The sequence below is a fragment of the Melospiza melodia genome, chromosome 4 (genome assembly GCF_035770615.1).
Source record: "Melospiza melodia melodia isolate bMelMel2 chromosome 4, bMelMel2.pri, whole genome shotgun sequence".
Taxonomy (NCBI): Eukaryota; Metazoa; Chordata; class Aves; order Passeriformes; family Passerellidae; genus Melospiza; species Melospiza melodia.
This window is the reverse complement of record NC_086197.1, coordinates 15507088-15527104: the sequence shown is the minus strand read 5'-3', so window position 1 is coordinate 15527104 and position 20017 is coordinate 15507088. Positions and strand designations below refer to the sequence as shown.

At 36.7% G+C, this 20017-nt stretch overlaps 1 protein-coding gene and 1 long non-coding RNA gene across 3 annotated transcripts in view; one reads left to right on the top strand and one right to left on the bottom strand.

The window, feature by feature from the left end:
* Positions 1–11070, top strand: part of LOC134417138 (uncharacterized) — a 33077-nt gene extending 22007 nt beyond the window's left edge. Inside the window, exons 2-3 of one of the 2 annotated variants that reach the window (XR_010027513.1) lie at positions 10216–10309; positions 11040–11070. This is a non-coding gene — a long non-coding RNA (uncharacterized LOC134417138). The remainder of the gene's footprint in view (positions 1–10215; positions 10310–11039) is intronic. The other variant, XR_010027514.1, reaches the window with a different exon arrangement.
* The window catches only part of IGF1 (insulin like growth factor 1), a 55188-nt gene extending 35569 nt beyond the window's left edge, over positions 1–19619 (bottom strand). Inside the window, exons 1-2 of the mRNA XM_063153987.1 lie at positions 19331–19619; positions 14953–15109 (exon numbers count right to left, since the gene is read on the bottom strand). Of these exons, the coding sequence (XP_063010057.1) occupies positions 14953–15109; positions 19331–19393 (220 nt within the window). The 5' untranslated portion in view covers positions 19394–19619. The remainder of the gene's footprint in view (positions 1–14952; positions 15110–19330) is intronic.
* Positions 19620–20017: the final 398 nt, after the last annotated feature.

Here is a 20017-nt window from a genome sequence, read left to right as displayed (position 1 = left end):
CTTGCAGCCAGGAGGGTCAATGGTATCCTGGGGTACTTTGGGAAGAGCGTGGCCAGCAGTTTGAGGGAGCAGATCTTCCCCCTCTGCTTGGCCCTGGTGAGGCACATCTGGAGTGCTGGGTCTGATTGGGAGTGCTGATTCTGGGCTCCTCAGCACCAGAGAGATGAGGAGCTACTGGAAAAGGGGCAGTGCAGGGTGACAAAGATGATGCAGGGTCTGGAGCATCTCACTTTGGGAACTGGGTCTATTTATTCTAGAGAAGACTGAGCGGAGTTCTCATTAATGTTTATAGAATACCTCAGAGGTTTGTTCCTAGAGGATGGTGACAGACTTTTTTCAGTGGTGGCCAGCAACAGGATGAGGAGCAAAGGCCATAAACTGAAACACAAGAAGTTTCACCTTAACGTGAAGAAGAACTTTCCATTGAGGGTGGCAGAGCACTGGAACAGTCTGCCCAGGGAGGTTGTGGAATCTCCCTCTTTGGAGACATTCCAAACCCATCTGGACTCGTTCCTGTGTCACCTGCTCTAGGTGACCTTGCCTTGGCAGAGGGCTTGGACTACATCGTTTCCAGAAGTCCTGTCCAACCCTAACAATTCTGTGAATTCTGAGAAGTTTTAACACAACTACAGTACTTGATGAACTTTTAGTGAGCAGATTTAGGGTTTTCTGTATCTCCTTCCATGGAGTCCTTCATTAGCTAAAAAGAAAATTTAATTATTTTATGTTTTCTCCTAATTGCTTTTAACCCATTCATCTAAAATCAGATCTCTTCACCAAGCAATTTCAATAATTTAAAACTTTAAATGTTTTTGCATTGACTCCTGCTTATCATCAGACACTTGGCTGCAAATCTTGTTCTTGGTCAGAGCTTTGCTGCTGTCCTTCACAGGAGGTGCTCTGGAATTTCTGCAGCTCACAAGAATGAGGCAATTTCTGTTACTCCAATGAAAGTAGAAAGAAGCTAATGAGCCTTTGGAAAGGTGTTTAGATTTGAACAAAATCAGAGGAGGATTATGTTGCTTTTTTTCCAGATATTTTTGGCAAAAGTGCTTTGTTAGTTTGTTAGTTCATGTAGGATAGAGTATATGCTAAAGTTGCTTTTGAGGCAGGGGCACGCTTGCAGCTTTGGTTTTGTCTTTATCCTTCGTTGTTCCCTGTATAAAGGGAAAGTACTACTTCACTCTATTGCTTGGTTAAATTCTTTGACATTTGTATTCTATTTTGAACCTGCAAAGTTCTAGCAAAAATACAAAAATTTTTTAGGAAATATAAGTTTTTGCCATCTCCAGTTGGATATGCAATCACTAGGACAAAAAACCCCTTAGAAATATTCAGAGGAATAGATGATTTCCTGGGCTACTGTAGTGTATAATGTATTTGTCTGAAGGCTGCAATCAAATACTTCGATGATGAGCGCTTAAAAGGAGTTTACGAGGAAAATAATAATTCTTATTGTCTACAGTGTTTGGATCTTGGAAGTCAATAAGGCATGAGACCCCCTATTACATAATGAAGACACTGATTCTTTTCCTTCTCCCAAGAAGTGTGTGGTCTGCATAACTGTGGATACAATTTTTTGTTAAATGCTTTAGTAATTTAGTGATGGTCTACGTATAATAACGTAAAATTCATAGGCTGTGACCAAAATTAAGATTAATATTCCCTGATTTTAAGGAATTCCTAGACACATCTTCAGTCACTGGTTCTTCCATGAAACTCTGTTTGCATGGCAGCATGCTTACAACTGAGTTTAATTTACATATTCCTGTATTATTTGTTGTTACACAAAGTAATAGTTTTAAATAACACTAAGTAATAGTTTTAAATAATATATTCCTTATATTACAATATACGTTGAATTATTTCAGTAAATTTAGGTGCAGTCAGTCTCATTGCAGTGGAGACAAGGTCTAAGCCACAAGTATCTGAAACTCCTAAATAAGACATCCTAAAGAATTTTGAGAGAATTTAAATTAAATTTTTCTGATTAGAAAACAAATAAAATTATAAGATATGCGTTGTCTCTAACTTTCTGCAGTGATTATAATTTTTCTCATGTTTGGTTTTCATCCAGTTATTGTTTGTGGTGCATGTTTAGGCTTTGACATCTTCCAAATGAGGTTAGTAGAAAGGTAGCATTTACAGTACTTATTAACCACTGTCTGTTCCAGAATGCCTCTTAGAATATTTATTCAAATTCAGCCATCATTATTTTTAGCTCGCTTGGGAAATTATTAGCTTTCATCTGATGCCTCACATATTTATGCTAGGAATAAGAAGATTTCATACTAAGCGTATTAGTGTGTTTAACGTCAGAGAGGAAGCCAAGTCATTATGCCAATTGTCATTTTGAAGAGCTTTTAATAGTGATAACTTTTTCACAAGTAGTCAATAAGGTCTATAAGCAAAATTTAGACAAGTAGCTAAGGTCCCTGACTTGTGTTTCCAAAGATGCTGAGGCAACTAAAAACACAGGCATATGCCTGGAAGGATTAGAAAAACAAATCAAAACAAAAAACCTGCCTAGGTTCACCTATCATTGATTTTAGTGGAAATTAGATAATGACTGCTTTTGAAAAATCTCTTGACTGTCTGCCTCTTTGATGCCTTCAAAGGTCTCATGGGCTATTTATGAGACCCATGCTGCTTTTTGAAAATAGAGTAACACTTCTCAAAAGTTAGTTTTCAATCTTTTACATGTAGCCATCTACCTGCCACAAAATCAAGATTGATTTAGGCACTTTAGCAAACAATTATTTATGAACTTGGACAAATTAGAGATATGGGCAATCATCAACTACATGAAGTTTAACAAGTGAGTGCTGGAGTGTGTACCTGGGATGGGGCAACCCTGGTTGTGTGAGAGAGGTTGGAGAGCAGAAAGGGAGCTTGGGGTCCTGGTTGATGGCAAGTTAAACATGAGCCAATAGTGCCCTGGCAGCCAGGAAGGCCAGCCCTGTCTTGGGGGCATCAGGCACAGCATGGCCAGCCAGGCAAGGGAGGGATTGTCCCACTCTGCTTTTAGCTGGGGCGGCCTCACCTCCACTGCTGGGGGCAGTTTTGGGTGCCACAGTGTAAAACAGACATTGAGCTCTTAGAGATGTTCAGAGGAGGCCACGGGGATGGTGAAGGGCCTTGGGGAAGCCGTACAAGGAGCAGCTGAGGGCACTTGTTCTGTTCAGCCTGGAGAAGAGAAGCCTGACAGGAGGCCTCATTTCAGCCTACAATGTCCTTGTGAGGGGAAGAGGAGGGGCAGGCACTGATCCCTTCTCTGTGCTGACCAGCGACAGGACTTGAGGAAACAACACGAAGATAAGCAAAGAGAGGTTTAAGCTGGATATCAGGGAAAGGTTCTTCAGCCAGTGGGTGACTGGGCACTGGAACAGGCTCCCCAGATAAGTGGTCACAGCACCATGGCTATCAGAGTTCAAGTATTTGCACAGTGCTCTCCAGCACATGGTGTGACTCTTGGCATGTCCTCTACAGGGTTATGAGTTGGATTCCATGATCCTGATGGGTTTGTTCCAACTCAGCACATTCAATGATTCTATGAAAAACTGAATGATAGATGATCTTTAATATCACACTACAAACCTTTCGGGTTGGTCTGAATAATGTTAAAAAAGTGGAATTTTTTGATGTGCGTGTACCCTTTTCAAATCAGGAACAAATGGTATCTATTGATTGCTCAAAAGAGCCTTTAATTGCTGTATTTATACAAAGAAAGAAAAATATTAGAAGTTCAGTGGGTAGTTCTTAGGAAAAACAGGTGACTAGTAGGAAAGCAATGGGAATCCAGTCAAGGGAAAATATTTGTGGGGTAATGACACTGATGGCCAAAAGACGTAGGAAAATCAATGATCAATGTTTTCTTTAGTGAGCATAGCACAGAGGCCATGAAATAGAATTCCTCAGACTAACTCCTACTATCGTCAATGATCTGAACTAAAGCCATTTGAAGTTAACAGATAGCCATGAGTGAGTATCCATGGAATCATAATTTTGGATTATGAAGAAACTCCTGGATAGGGCCAGCCTCGCTTATGAACATTACTATTTTCTCCTTTTCTGGCTTTGGCTTTGTCCCTTCTTTATTATACTACATATCAGATTTTCCTTGACATTTTCTCTTTGCCACATGAAAAAGTAGAAATACACCTTAAAAATATTAGATCCTAAAATAAAAAATAAACAAGATATTTCCACCTGTTTCATAATATAATCATTTTGCATTCAGAATCTATTGCAGGTTATTTGATTCTTGATGGGGGCAGGGAAAGCCTTATTTATTAAAAAAGTGTTGTCCTTTTTCAAAGACCTGAATTTCATCTGTTTCATATCAGAGTATAAACTTCTATTTGAAAAGGACAGCAGACAGTGAGAATATCACCACTTACGAATTCTGTTCATTTTATTAGTCTTCATCTTAATGATAACAGGAAATAGTTGTATTTTATTGCATCAAGTCTTATTCCTTTTTTTTTTTTTTTTTTTTTAATTAAACAGATTTTCTTGACCATTCCACGTTTTAAAATGTTTGTATCTTGGAATAGCTACATTAAACCTAGTGTTTGTAATTCCTCAAATGGTGGTGGAACTCCTTGAGTGTATGAAATAATTTTTGAGAACACCCTTTTGGTGTCTTTTAAATGCAGAAGCAAATGTGAAGTGACAGCATCATTTCTACCCCATTTTCCTCAAGCCAAACCAGCTGGGAATAGTACAATGCACAATGCTAAGAGCACCTTGAAATAAGCTACGTCATATACATATTTATTCATAGCAAACATAAATCATTCTTTCTTGATTTTAGTGCTTGTTTTTTACTCTGCTTCAAAATAATACTTGTACTGAAAAAGGATTGTCAATGTCCAAACAACCTAAAGAGCAGTTCCTGTCCCCATAGATGTTTTGGAAATTTTAACTACTGTGACTATTGTTCTCTGCAAAGGGGTAACTTTAGAGAAGATCATGAAATGCCAATGTCTTTGAAGTGATTCTTTGCTTTTCTATATTGTCTTGGATTGATAGTGGAACCCTGGAAAAAGTTAAAGATAGAATCTAAAATGTTAGTCTTTGTGCTTTCCCAGATCAACTGCACCTGCATAAGCAGTATGATAAATTATATAATTGTTAGATGTGATGATTGTTTAGTAATTAAAAGTAATTATTACATAACCATAAGAAGAATAGTGAGAAACTATGTTGGAAATTCAGAGAGGGGCTAAATTTATGTATACAATAGAACAATATAAGTTTAATAATTAACATGAAAGTTAAGTAACGATAGAGTATAAAACATGATCATTTTGGATGTATGGTCAGAGTCAGATTTGGGTTGAAGATACCCCGATTCCCAGAGCTCTTAATAAAAAGCACCGCATATAATTGCTCCGTGATTATGTGTTTTTGAACGCTAACAGGATGAGGAGGGGTACTGGTGTGAGGAAGGCAGAGATGCTTTGTGTTGTTTCGACTTGCTGAATGGTTTACAGCCTCAGTGGGGTTCTTAGTTCAGTCATATTATTGCCTTTAGAGGTGAGCTCATTAAGTCAGCAGTAGCTATATTTTAAATCTTCCAACTGATAGAATAGGTTGGGCTGGAAGAGACCTTTAAAGATCACGTAATCCAGTCCCCTGCAATTACCAAGAACATCTTCAACTAGATCAGGTTTCTCAGAGCCCCATCCAACCTAACTGTGAATGTTTCATTGCCTGAGTATCTCACTTGAGCATCATTCTGTGTCTTTCTCCATGACGATACCATGATAGAAGGCACAGCCCTCTAACAGAGAAAATCCCTCTTTAATGACATCTGATATTTAGCTGCCTCTGTAGGTTATAAACATTATTGTTGTCTCAATTTCTTTAAAAACTACCAGAAAATGAAGACTCATAGGAATAGAAATGATCTGGTGTGAGCACCAGTGTAAAAAACTGCTTCATTACTTATGCATAGAAAAATGCACCTTGTTTTGCAGAAATAAAACACGAAGGAGTTTTACTTGGTATAACATGTAAGAGTATATTCTATCAAGAAAGAAAAGATAGATAAGCTTTTCCCTTGCACTTTTACTGTGTCCAACTGGAGTGCTTTCTCCAACAGGATTCACACTTAGTCAGACTAAAGCCTGGGAGATTTTAAGAGCCAGAGGAGCAGCTCTAACTGGTGTTACCTGCATAAGGCACTTTCTGGGTCTTTGCTTAACTGCACTACACCATAGCAGCTAAAATAAGCTTGGGTTTGCTTTGATCTAAAATGGGATCTGTATGAGTGCTTCCTTACCTCTACATGGAAGTTCATTGTGTGGTTTTAAACAGATTCATTCCACCAAAATTTAGGCTCACAATGGGTCCTTACCCAACCGACTTAACAAGCAAAAGAATACAATTGCTACAGCTTCCTCGCTTAGTTCAGTGGAGAAAGAAAAGTGTGTCCTAGGGAAAATTCATAACTTAATGAGAGCCCTGAAAGTTTTTTAGTCCTCTCACTGACTGCAGGATGAGCTTGAGTAGACTCCTAACTCAGAATCTTCATTTAAGTGCCCAAAAATAGATGGACTGAATCTGAACCAGAATCTCCTTATTTCAGGTCACACTCTGCTCAGTGTTAATCATTCAGGAAGGTCATTCTGTGTGTGGACAAACTAAAACGAAGTATGTCTAGGAAGGTCTGAATTTAAAATCTTTTGTCTGAAAAGACATGAAGGGAATAGTGTAGTCAACAGCATAAAATACAGATGAGATCTTTTTGAATGCATCTATCTTTCTCTAGATAAATCATAAAGGTATAATAACATCACCTATGCTTCCTACACCTCTATCCTCTCTTGAAAATATGAAAAAACACCCCAAAAAAACACCACTAAAAACCAACATAAGGAACACTTTTACATTACTGAATTCTAAAATATAAGTAGGATTGTAATGCAAATTGTTTCAACTAGTGCCTCTGTTTTTCATTCAGTGCCCATTGATTTAGAGAGAAATGCCAGAAACAATTATAACAAAAAATGAGAAGTGTTCTAAAAGCAAATATATATGGTGTTTTTGCATTTAATCTTAGCTATATATTTCAGAAATAAACATGGCTTTTATTCAGGACATGTATTTGCCAATAATACATTTGATTAAACTAGGAAAATTAGACATACTATCAGTAGCTTGCTCCCAAATTACACAAGAAGAAATTAGATACATTTTCAGTAGCTTGCTCTCAAATTTCTACAGTCTATGAGTCACCAGATTCTTCCTGCCAAACTAAATATGTCTGTAAAAGGCTGGAAACTTTAATGGAAAGAAACATAAAACTTCAAATACGTAGGAAAAACTAAGTTTTTTTCATGGAAGACCTGTTGACTAGTAATTCAGGAATTTTGTGGATGTAGAAACATTATTGCAACAATATTATTATTTATCCACAGAAGTTTCAAGGTAAGAAGCATATTCACTTTTTTTGCTCTGTTAACCTAAAATAAATATCCTTATTAGCTTTCATGCAATCTGAAGTAATCAATGAAGACTTACAAAAAGAAGCTGTATAGCTTTCATTATGAGTAGAAGCTCATATCCAGTCATTTTCATGGGGCTGAGTTAAAAGGAACCTTCAGTATAGTTAATGGAAGTCTGAAAAAAAAATCCTTCTTGTAAATAGGATTTATTATATGTGGTCTGGAAGAGCCTTCAAATATAATTAGGAATGTTAAAATGAAAAAAACTCATCTTTTTCAGATCCACAAGCAGAATTACACCTTCCCTACAATATTCTCCATGATACTTAGATGTTTTATACCCGTGCATAAGCCATACATTTAAAATTTTCTTTAGAGTACAGAGTTTGTGTGCGTAATTTACGATTTTATCCATGGCCTTAGAAGGATATGGCTGTTAATGAACCTTCTTTTCAAGTCAAACCAATTTTCAGTAGGATTTGTTTTCTTAGAACCTGCTGTTGGGGGTGTTAAGTGTTTACATTTTGGAGGTAGAAATGATGTTCCTAGAATATTTATTTTCAGAAAGAAAACAGTTCACTGAGCTGGATTGAATCAGAACGGTCTGAGCCAACCCCTTCCTTTTTCTGCATACTCAGCCTTGTGTAAATCTCTGCCCAATACACAAAGACACAAACAATATAAACAAATAGTTCTGTATAAAAAATATAATATAATTTCAGGTTTGTGTGAGTCATAATTTCCCAAAGGAAAGGTTTTAACAGGACACTTTTTCCCTACTTCCACACTTTTATGGGCACATAAGGAAGCAGAAGGGCCTGCTGTCTGGAAGCATTCTCTTACTCTAGAAGGGATATATTACATAAATGGGAAGACTGGGATCACAGCTGAATTTCAGAATAAGATGGGAAATATTTAAATATACTGTAGACTCAAGGAAAAAAAAAAAAGGGCAAGAGACATATGAGCCCTAGAAAGTTTCTTTGATAAAAGGAAGCTATTCAAGTTTTCACTATTCAAGGATTTAACATGAGATAAGCAAATGCATTCTGCTCTGCCTAGCGAGAGTAAGGACATTGAAAACAAAAAAATTCTCTGCGTATGGGATTCAATCAGAAAACATGGAAAGTATCTCAGACTAGGCTGGATTTTTGTAGGAATTTAAATAAGTCCACAAGCTGGACTCACCCACTGGTCATTATATGGTATGCCCCTCCAAAGACTATGGATGTGTTAGAATTTTTGTTCTCAGAACCTCATTTGGTGATGAAATATGGCAAACATGAAATATGGCTGTCATTACTTAAAAGTTAGACCCAGCATTTGGGATTTATCTTTCATAATGGTTTTTGCACTAAATGCACCACACAGAAAGTAGGCATTAATGGCTTTTACTTCCTCTTGACATTGAACTTCCTGTGGTTATTACCAGAGATAAATTTAGCATAATTTCTTCACTAAGTATACATTTGTGGTATTTGTCTTGATTTCTAGACTGAGAAATTACTTAACTGTTGGTTATCTCTTTCATTTGTTGTCATATTTTTGAACAATTAAGCTTGGATTTGGTTTAACAAGCAAGACCAGATCCATCCTTTGTTAGCAAAGCACCGAGTTGCCTTTAAGTCTCTATTTGATTTTCAGCTACGTGAAAGGGTTTGAAAGGTGCCTAAGAGCTAAAGTGCTGAATAAGCCCTAGAGAAATGGCTCTGTGAATTTCTGCCTTTGGAATGAGCACTGCGCATGGAATGCCCTCCATGCCCAGGTAGTAAATGCAAAAGGTTTTAATTAATGGGGCATGTGGTTCTGCTGAATGGAATGATTCGCTCTGTGACTGCTGCTGCTGATCAAAAATCACAAATGCCTTATTGATACCAGAACAAACAAGGAGGTCCATACGCAAAGGTTTTGGCTGATGGCACAGGGCATGTGCCAGAGCTGAAGTCAGGGAAGGGTTTTTCTCAGTATTTAAGATTCAGTGGAAAAGTAAGAGGGGCAGCTATGCCAAGAATTAATGCTGATTTTGCCAAGGGCTTCTTTGAGTGACTTTATCCAACATGAGACTAAACAGTGTATTAAATACACATCTAGCAGTTAGGGAATCAAATGTCAAGTAACAGCTTTCTGTTATTTGAGACCAAATTTGAAGCTTGGTCTAGTGCATAAAAAAGGTAAACATCATAAAAAGCAATAACATCTCTGATATCTACCAGCTAAAAGGGACATATATAAATTGAACTTGTGGAGAAAATGTACTTATTTGGTTTTGATAGTAGGCACTTTTTACAGAGATGTTTCTCTTTGAAATTTTGATCAATGATTTGTTTCCAGTCACTTCATTAAAATTATCATCACTACTGCAGTCCCTCTTAAGGTTGAAAAATTATAAAATCCTTAGTGATCTAAGGAACTAGCTGCAGAGACCTGTTTGTAGGGACTAAATTTAGTGTCTATCAGAGGCTGACTCTTCCTAGACTTACTCTGCAATCCATGGAGAAAGAAGACAGAACCTCTCTGTTATTAAGGAGGTAACTTAAGGAGATTAACCTCACTAAACTGAGGCTAACCTTTATGAACAACTCCTTACCCTTTCTTAATGTGGTAAAAAATGAGAAAATTCTTTCAAAGACTGGCTTATTTTCAGAGATCTTCCTCAGTGTTTACTACCAGGGGCAACAAAGCACACAGCAAACTTGTGTCAGCTGTTTGACTCTACAGTGATATCATTCCAGAAGCCAGAACTGTTTTCTTTCTTATACAGATCCATCAGCAGCTGTGCCTATAGTTCTGGTTCCCTGAGCACTGACCCTGCAGACCTGGCTAAAGCACACCTGAGCTCCTTTCCAGGGTAAGAGGTAAGGAACCTAGGGATAGATAGAGAAATACACTCAAATCTTCCATAGATACAATATTTGGACATGAATGGGGCATGTAGCCAGACCAAGGAACTCAAAAACACTCTCAGATCTTGCTGTGTGGACACAGCCAAGATGACCAGCACATGTTTGCAAAGATTTGTAAGACTGTCAGTGACACCAGAGTCTGTGTGTGTCCGTGGCAGCTTTTCAGCATGCCTCTGCTGGGCTTCTAACATTAACATTCCTTTCAATCAGGGATGCAGAGAGGAGCTAATGACTCATAGCTCCTACAGGTATGGAGTACTTAAAGAACTGAGTGCCATGCCATCTCTTGTAATTATGCTGATAGGTTTGACAGGCCTAGAAACTTTAATAACATCTTAAAAGCAGACTTCCTGAAGTAAACAAGAAGCTCTTAACTAGAGGGAAATGGGAGAAGCAGAACGTAATTGCCTATTGCTCTGCTGCTTGTTTCCTCTTTTCTAAGGCAGCAATTCCTCCACATATACCTTAGATCTACAAAGCAATGGGATCTCATGACAGCTCTCATTACCCAAAATTATGTTCACAGGCTTATCCTGATTTTCTGATGATTATAAACTAATAGTCTTACATTGTGCACAGCTGGGGATTTTCCCAAGGACAGCACACAATTTTGATTGTCTTAGTGGACAAAAAAAAAAAAAAAAAAAGTAGTAAAAATCTGCAGTAATTCTCCTCAATGCAGGTGACACAGGGAACATTGAGCTTGATGCCAGAAAAGCCCATCTTTTATGGGATTCACTGCTTTACACGTGGAAGCATGTGCTAGGTCATTCTCTGAAGAATATCAGAGGAACTCCAGTGTCTCAGGTACCCAAATTCAGCTCTTTGCTTTTTTATGCAAGTGATTGTTCAGAAGATTCACCAAAAGACTAAAGCAGTGTTTTTAACAGAAAAAAAGGGTGGAGTTTTAATTCAGAATGTTGATTGTCATGGTTTCAAATAAGTATTGCCATCTAACTTGGGCTTTAAAAATTAGAAGACTGAAAATGTTTAAGGAATTAAGAAATCTGTTTCTTTATTGGCACTTTTGTATTGCTAGCAAGACTGCTATGTATTTATTATAAAAGGTATATTTTCAAAGGAGAAGATTAAAAAAGAATAAAGTATTTTCTCCTTAGAACAAACTACTAGATCTCATGGTAGTAATGGCCCTGAGAAAACAGCATGAGCAAGAATGAATGATTGTTCGTCAAATTCAACATTTATGAAGACTATTTTTTTGAGTAATCTACAAAGTAAATTTCTGTGATAAGACTAGACTATTCCAAGAAAAAATTCCCGCCTCTTAGGCTTTCAATTTTATAAGTTTCCTGTAATTTCTCCTTTAAGTTTTTCCAACATTCTCTCCTCTCAGCGTTGTTTTGTAATGAGTGTACCATGGTAGACCTTTCTGGACATTAAAATTTAAGTGAATGTCAAAGCCATCCCACTTGGCTTCATGACTCTTGGATCCAGAGGTTTTGATATTGGAGAAACATTGAGAAGAGCTGTGTTTAAGTGTAGCCACTTTTGTAGCTGTGGTTCTCTGTCATCTTATCCTAACAAAACCTAGCACACATGAACCTGAGGGGCAGAAGTTCTCCTAGAGATATGTCCCTAGGTAAATGGTGGCAACAATCTGCTTTTTTCTTGTAAATGATAAGAAACAAAAAACTGTCTGAGGAGTAGCCAGTGCTGGTTGGAGTTAAATGTGACCAAGGAAAAAAAGAAGATGCTCAATTTGGGTATTTGTGCTGTGTTTTCCCTTAAAAATCTTTGAAAAATGCTCCTTGTCAGTCTATCTCAAGACAACAGAGAGTGGTAGAAATCACATTTTACTTTCTCTTGAAATCAGTACTTCTCCTTGTGTGTGGTAAGCAGCTGGGGCATCTCCTCAGAAGCTGTAAGGAGTTTCCTTTTATAGCTAGAAAGTTGGGCAGAGTAGACTATGTAAAGGAAATTTTTGTCTTCCAGTCCTAGCCATAGATACATCCTTGTGGCTGGGAAGCACAGAGTTTCAACAGAAAGTAATACAATTATTTCTATCTTTACTTCCACCCACAACTCCCAAGGAATAGTCAGAAGCTTTGACCTTGACTCAGAACCAGGAATTCCACCTCAGCCAAAAGGTATTCTTTATATTTGGAGTCTCTAGTGAAATATAGAATGATGGAAGAAAAAAAAATTCCTCACAGCTATTTCCTGTGCAAGTTAAAGGCAAATACTACCATTGATTATACTTTAAAGGAACCAGAGTATGAGAAAAGAAGGCTTAAAATGCTACTTTTATTGACATACTCTTTACAACAACAAAAAAAATTCATTGGGTTTTTACCTCTGCAAATGATGTGGCGTTCTTAAAAAGTCCCAAGAAATCAAGCAACATTTTTAACTTCTAATAGTATGCTGCATTCTGTAGTACATTTGATATGAGAATCTCAATTTGTTTTAACAATGTTACTGGGCTTACTTTTCTCTAGTTCTGTATTTCTCTAGTTATATTATATTTCTCTAGTTCTAACAAATAAGAGGAAGAGGGTTAAAACAGATTTTCTTCCTCATAAATAAGAAGTAGCCAGGTAGAGCACACACATTACTTGGTATCCAAGGGGCCACATACATGTCAGCTTCATAACATTCCTGTTGAATGATGCAGCTGCAGGCTATTGATTGAAACTGTGCAGGACTCCTAAAATGGGGGGGCCATTCATAAGGAAAACCTTCCACAGTTTTCCATAGAAAACAAGGTCGACATTTATGGTGTCGTTACATTATTTTTAGTGAAAACTCAGAATGTCAGAAAACAACAAAGTCTAGAGAGAAAGTCTAAACTGACAGCAGATAAAGGTCAAGATTGCAAAGGTAATGATCTCCTTTGAAATACTGGAAGCCCATCATGGTATTTGAAATTAAGGATGACCTAGCTTGGGGTAGAGGTTTGAAACAGATTGTGAAACCTTAGAATAACTGAGATTGAAAGCAAAGAGAGTTATTGCTAATGATTAGCATTTCACATGACCTCTTACCTTGAGGATCACAAAGTACACCTAACAGTAGGTCTGATTGCTGGGCAGTAACAGCTTCTCTTGTGGAAAGCAAGCATGAGAGGTCTCTGAACCAGCAGCAAACATTTTGCTGGTAGAGAAACACCTGAGATTCGTCCACAGTAAAAGAACAGTTGCTCTCCTGTTCTATATGTATTGTCTCAATGTTTTCTGGTGCAGAAACAGGACAGGGAGATGACAGTCTTTACATGCACTCCAGCAATAAAACATTTGTAGGACACTCAAATAATCCCTAACTCTGCTGCTAATAAACACAACAGATTTTGGTGTATAAATGAACACCTGATGAGTTTGTAGAAAAATGTAAATTCCTGTATGAGAGATTCCAGTACTTTTAATACTGTGTTTAGCATCAGAATACAAAGCTGAACAGCACCCTGGAGTAGGTGCTTATTCACAGGAGTTGAGGTGTTAAATACAGAAAAGAAAGGTTCTTTGGTGAATAGTCGATTACTTTGTATATGTAAAACTAAGGTTCCAAAAGTGAACTTTAATAAAATATGCCAAGAAGATAGTAAAAATCTCTACAATTTATATGTTGAAGAAATTAGAATTTTCTGTAATTTAGAAGTGCAAGAGTCTGAATTTGTTTTTACTGCAAGCAAGGAGAAAACATTGAAAGCAGTGACTCCATGAATAGAAATAAATAGGAATAGGGTGGATGTGATCAGAAAAACAAAAATGGTAGCAGAGACGACAAGAAGCTTCAGCCATGAAGGAATATCAAGGATATCAGAGAAATACATATTGTTATTAAAAGTAAATGCTAGCTTCAGAGGCTGTAGGAGCACAAATTCTACCATGTTTTGAAGAAATGTATTAATGAATGTGTTCAGAATGAATATATTCCTAACTAAAAGTTTCATTAACTTTAAGTGGCAAATAGCTGAAAATCAGAAATAGATTTCTGTTACATAAAAGTTGAGTATTTCTTGATCCTCACTATGGCAGAGTTAATTTTATCTGTTGCCTGTACTGATGATAGTCTTTATTATCTCACCACACATGAATTTCCCTCCACCTGTATTTAAATGATGAAGCATGTGGATACTTGGATGCAGTAACTTTCTGCTTGCTGCCTTCCAGCTCTTCATTTTTTTAAACCAGATGTTGAAGCTTAGTGTGTTTTTAATATGAAAAAGTGTGTACTGAAAGTGTTTACTAGCAGTCTCACATAACAGGTACATGTAGTTCTGCCTCATGAGTGTCTTGAGTTTGGTATTTGCTGTCATTCATTTGATTGCAGTGACAGGTCAGTGGAAAGCAGGAACACAGCAGGTGAAATAGCGACAGCTGGAAAGTGGTGAAAAACAATAACAAGTCTGAACATAAAAATTTATCAGAAAGTCAGAGAGGTTTAACACAGGCACAATATTATTCCTCACTGAGGCTTTATGGTAACTGAAGGCTTGAGCATCTTCCAGTCCTATAAGACACCAGTCCTAGCTGGCAGCCTGGATGATCATAGCTAAGCTCATTTACAGCACTTGCAGACTCCAGTGGATTACATGAAAGTGTTTAGCAGTTAAAGGAAAGAAAGGGAGGACTTACTGAAGTAAAAGCCTCTGTCTCCACACACGAACTGAAGAGCATCAACCAGCTCAGCACCACAGAGTGTCTCTGGGCCAGCAGCAACAGAACTGGTTAAGGTAAGCAAACACAGGCCAAGGTAGAAGAAATGGATGTAGGACACAGTGTGCATCTTCACCTGCCAAGGAAGCAGAAGCAGTGTCAGAATTTCCCCAAAGAGTCTTACAAAAAATGACTCCTGCACCCTTGTGAATGAGAATGAATATGTACTGTGATTTCTTGGACAATAAGCCTGGTATCAGGAAATGTCTCTCCATGATTTTGCAACCGCCTACATGTTCTTGTCTATGTATTTTGGAAACTGATTATTTATTCTGGTGAATTCTCACAATCACATCTAGTTAGGGAACCTTGTAGTATCTATGACTTATATTTGCTTTTGGAAAGCAAAAGATGGAAGAGTGGAATAAAAAAAGGGAATCCTGGAATAATATAAATAAAGAAAGCAACCTTGAATTGGTTTGTCTCAGACCAGATAAGCTAAGAGGGAATATGATAGGTGCCTGCCACTGTACTGTGGGAAATGGGGGGTGGCATAGGATGGAGAAAGGCTGTTTAAACTAAAATCAACATTGTCAGAAGAATAAATGGCTCTAAACTTGCTGTAAGGAAATTTGGCCCAATAGAAAAATAGTTCATTATTAGCACACCACAGTTCTCCAGCCACCTTAGAAAGGAAAACACCAGGAAAAACCAAAAATGTTGCAAGGTTCAACTTGCCAAAGTTACAAGAATTGATGTGGGACATTCTGTAGCTGAAGACCACATTCATTCACTCTTTCAGTTCCCTGTTACTAGCAGGCAAATATTTGAGAAATTAACAGGAGTGTGAATTTTAAACCATTAAAGATTTCTATTTTTACTTGTCCCCTCATAGGCAGATGTGACCATGAGGTTAATACAGAGGTGATAATTCTTTTCTCATTTACATTTGATTACAAACTATCTTCCTGTACTTATGACCAAAGAAAGACCAGTTCTCAATGGGTGTAAAATTGCACCAATCCATTTAGTCACTTATTTTTGTATCCCTTTATGTCCACCCAATTTCTTACCCAACATGCAAAGAAGATAGCTTTTTCTTTTAATATTAAGAAAAGATATTTATATATAGTAGCAGGACACTGAGTAACGTGCTTAATGCATATTTTGAGCTTGTTTAGATCACTTGCCAAAAATGATAGTTTTGAAAGGTGTAAATCTGCATTTAATTTTTTCATTCTCTTTTAAGGTTAACATTAGCTTTGCAGTCAGGTAAGAAGTTACAAATCTGTCTTCCACATACAGTTAAACTTGGCTCAAAACTGCTTTGTGTTAGCAGTCTAGTGCAAAGTAATTGAAAGTAAAATGATTCATCTTCCCTAAAGTTTCTTTCAGGGGTTCAGGGACCACTTAATCTTTAATATTTCTTCACTGAACTTTTGAAAAAAATATGTAGTTATCTATTTTCTGATCAATTGGGATCTGATCCAGTGTGATATTGAGCCTTTTTTAGTCAATAATTTTTAAGAATTCTTATTTTCTTGGCAAGAGATCTTAGTGCCTTGCTGGATGAGTCTCTTATTTCCACTGTAAAAATAATGAATAATTTTAAATCCCATGATATATCATAAAAAAAAAAATAATTACTTTCCCATTCACAAGTGTCTTTAGCCAACTTTGCCATGCAAACCCCAACAAGCTCAAATGCATGGTCATGACTTCAATGGCAGATGGAGAAAGATCAGATTGTAAATGAATGATGATAACATGAGGCACTATTTCCTGCAATGATTCCATATCTTAATAACAATTTCTTTTTTCCTTTGCCATATTTTTGAATTTATAAGATAAATGTGATGCACCTGCAGTTTAAGATGGTTCCCAGTTCTGAGGAGGTAAAGCAGAAAGCTGTTTAGCACACTGCCTCAGAAAGCTGAAAGACATTACAAATACAAGAACATTATGTATTTAACAATTTGTTCTCGTATAACATTTGGTCCAGAAATAAACATAAATTTTAGACATTTAACAATTTTTTACTTTTAAAGACTTCTCAGCTGGCTTGCATTTTCAGATAAATATCAGCACTGAACTACGACAAAACAGATTATCTACTGTTTTTCCTTTAGTGGAAGCCAAAAAAGGCTGCACAGTATAAACCACAGAGAATTTCTAACTTTATCTCCAAATTTAACAACAGTCAAGAACTTTCAAACAAGTAAAAACTTTGCAGAAAAGAAAACAGGCTCACATGTTTCTGAGGTTCAATCAATTGTTTGACAAATCAAGTACTGTTTCATTAAAGCAAATTCCAAAACACAGTTTAAAACTAACTTTACTTCATCATTTTAATTAAACACAACATTAATTGATTCAATATGCCAGTGATAAAATCCAAGTACCCCTTTGTATCTGAGGGGAATATTCTTAAGGAAATACAGAGTTGTAATCCAATATTGCTGCAGGTTCTCTACCATCAAGCAGGGTACTTACATTATCCCCAATCTGACTAGAAAGTTGAGAGCTTAAAAGAAAAGGCATTGGCGTGTGGGTGGGGTTTATTGAAGCATCTAATTACATTAGGAAATTGAATACAAGTTCAAGATGAGCCTGGTTAAGCACTTCTTTTACTTGCATAGAATGACTGACCATATTTTCACAGCTGGAATTTCCTTTTTTTTTTTTCAGTAAAATAGCCAGCTTTTGCTACATTGCACTTTTAGTAGTCCAGAAGAGTAGCACTACAAAGGAATGTCATATATGAACACTCTGCATCTCAGTCACTTCTTAATTCTTCTATGTAAGCCCCCTTCATTTAACAGATTGTCACTTGACACAAGTTGTGCATAAGAATTCTTCACATGCTTGGTCATTTCAGTAACATGTAAGAACATCTGCAAGAATTATAAGTATCGTGCAGGAGGCAACATTTTTTTTGAGACTATATGCTACAGCAAGAAATCAAGAGTTATATATTCAAAATTACATTTTATTCCAGAGGGGCTGGGCCTGATTATCAAGCCATAGTAGAAATGTGCATTTATTATGAAATATCAGTATTCACTGGTAATTGTTATATAAATAAAGCATATATACTCTGGAGTGGATCAAGGCTTAAATACTGTTCACTTTGAGCAGAGAATCTGGGCTACATGCTAACCTAAATCAATATGTTCCATTGATTCCAAGGAAGCTTGGCAGGATGCACAGCTGAGGAACTAGCACATTACTTTTATGTCTCTTAGTGCCTTGCTCAATACTTTAAAAAAACCCCAACCCTTCTTCTTTCAAGTATATTGGAAAGGATGCCCATTTATACATTAAGGGAATGATTTCATCCCTTGCAATTTCAGATCTGTAATTAGGTCATTAAGGAATGAGATAAGTGTGTTTTAAGTGTAAGAGCAACTTAAAAAAAATATTAGGCCCTAAGCAATTAAAATAAGATAATTCTTTCAACTCTATAAATATCCTTGCAAAATACTAAGGGGAAAAAAAGTTCTTGAAGGATATAAATTTGCAGATAATGGAAAGTTGGACTCGAGCCAACTGACAGAAACAGAGGTCAATGCACCTACTGAAGTCAAATTTACCTTAAGACAGTTTATATTATTGTGCAGAAATTATAGGGTCATAACATCAAACTTCACATGCAAACTTTCCTGAGAAAGCCCTCCCTAGAAGGGAAAACTTGGAGATGAACATGTAAAGGAATTTCCATTTTCTTTATGTACAATTGCTTAAGCTGTACAAATATGCAAGGTCAGCAAGAGTCGCAGCTGGTTTCTAATGTAGAAAACAAACTGAACTTCTCATTTACTTTTAATTTATGAAAGCAAAAACCAAGTAAATGCCACGATGCTGCCAGAAAATTGCTGCAGTGACAACATCCCTTAAAAGTTTCCTTGTGAAAGCATGAACGTTTTCTCTATAATTGTGTATAATAAAACTGCAGAAACTTAACATGTGAATAGTACCTTTTTTCCTATAAAACCCTGCACCTGCAGAAAATAGCTAAAAGTTCATGTTTTCAGAAGCATTCATTAACAATATAGACAATGATGTAAGTGGACCTTTTAATAATGACATAACTGAAATATTACAAAGTTCTCTGAATAGAAGTGAAATTTAAGACAGGTATTTGCAATAGTTTACCCTTACAGTTATCTATGTAATTGCAACTATTACATACAGCCATTTCCCAGATCACATAAAATTGCATGTTCAGCAATTTATAAATAATTCTCAGTTCTAAAATAATGTTATTGAAAAGTGCACAATACTCCTCAAGCCAGCAGCAGACAATACACAGCAAAATAAAACTAAAAAATTATTTGAAATAGTAATAAAGATTTACCTTCAAGAAATCACACAAGCAGCACTTAACTAATTGTGTTGAAAGACTGTTGATTTTTTCCATTGCTTCTTGAAAGTGCAAAGTCTGGAAATGAATTTGTTAGCAGTAATGATGAGAAAAAAGAAATCCAGAGAGATGTGAGATGTTGAGAGCAATGTCACATTTCAATATTGAGGACTTTATTCCATTGCGCAGGCTCTATCTGCTCTGATTTTAGCAGTGACAGTGAGATTTAGCAAACAGAAGAGGGATTTAGAGAAAATCCTCACATTTATCTACATTACACAGACACTGTAGACAGGAAACAGCTGGGGGAGCATTTGCCTCTCTCTCTCTCCCTCTTCTGGCAAAGTTACCGAGTAAGGACTTTTTTGGGCATGGTGACAAATAACATCATACCTTTGCATTTTAAAACTAGAGCACAGAAGCATATTTTTTTTCCCTTTAAAAGAATGTGAATTAGTGACTGAGGGGTTAGCAGACAAAAAGAGCTTGTGCTGCCATGAAAAATAAGAAAATGTATTCTGATTAACTTTCAGGTAGCTGTGTGTGTGCGTTTGTATTTATGTGTGTCTGCATTTCAAATATATGAAAACTTAAATATGGATGGGCAATGTTTGTACATATGCATACCTTTGTGTACATATATAAATACACATTTTATTTATGCATAGCAGCATAGATATT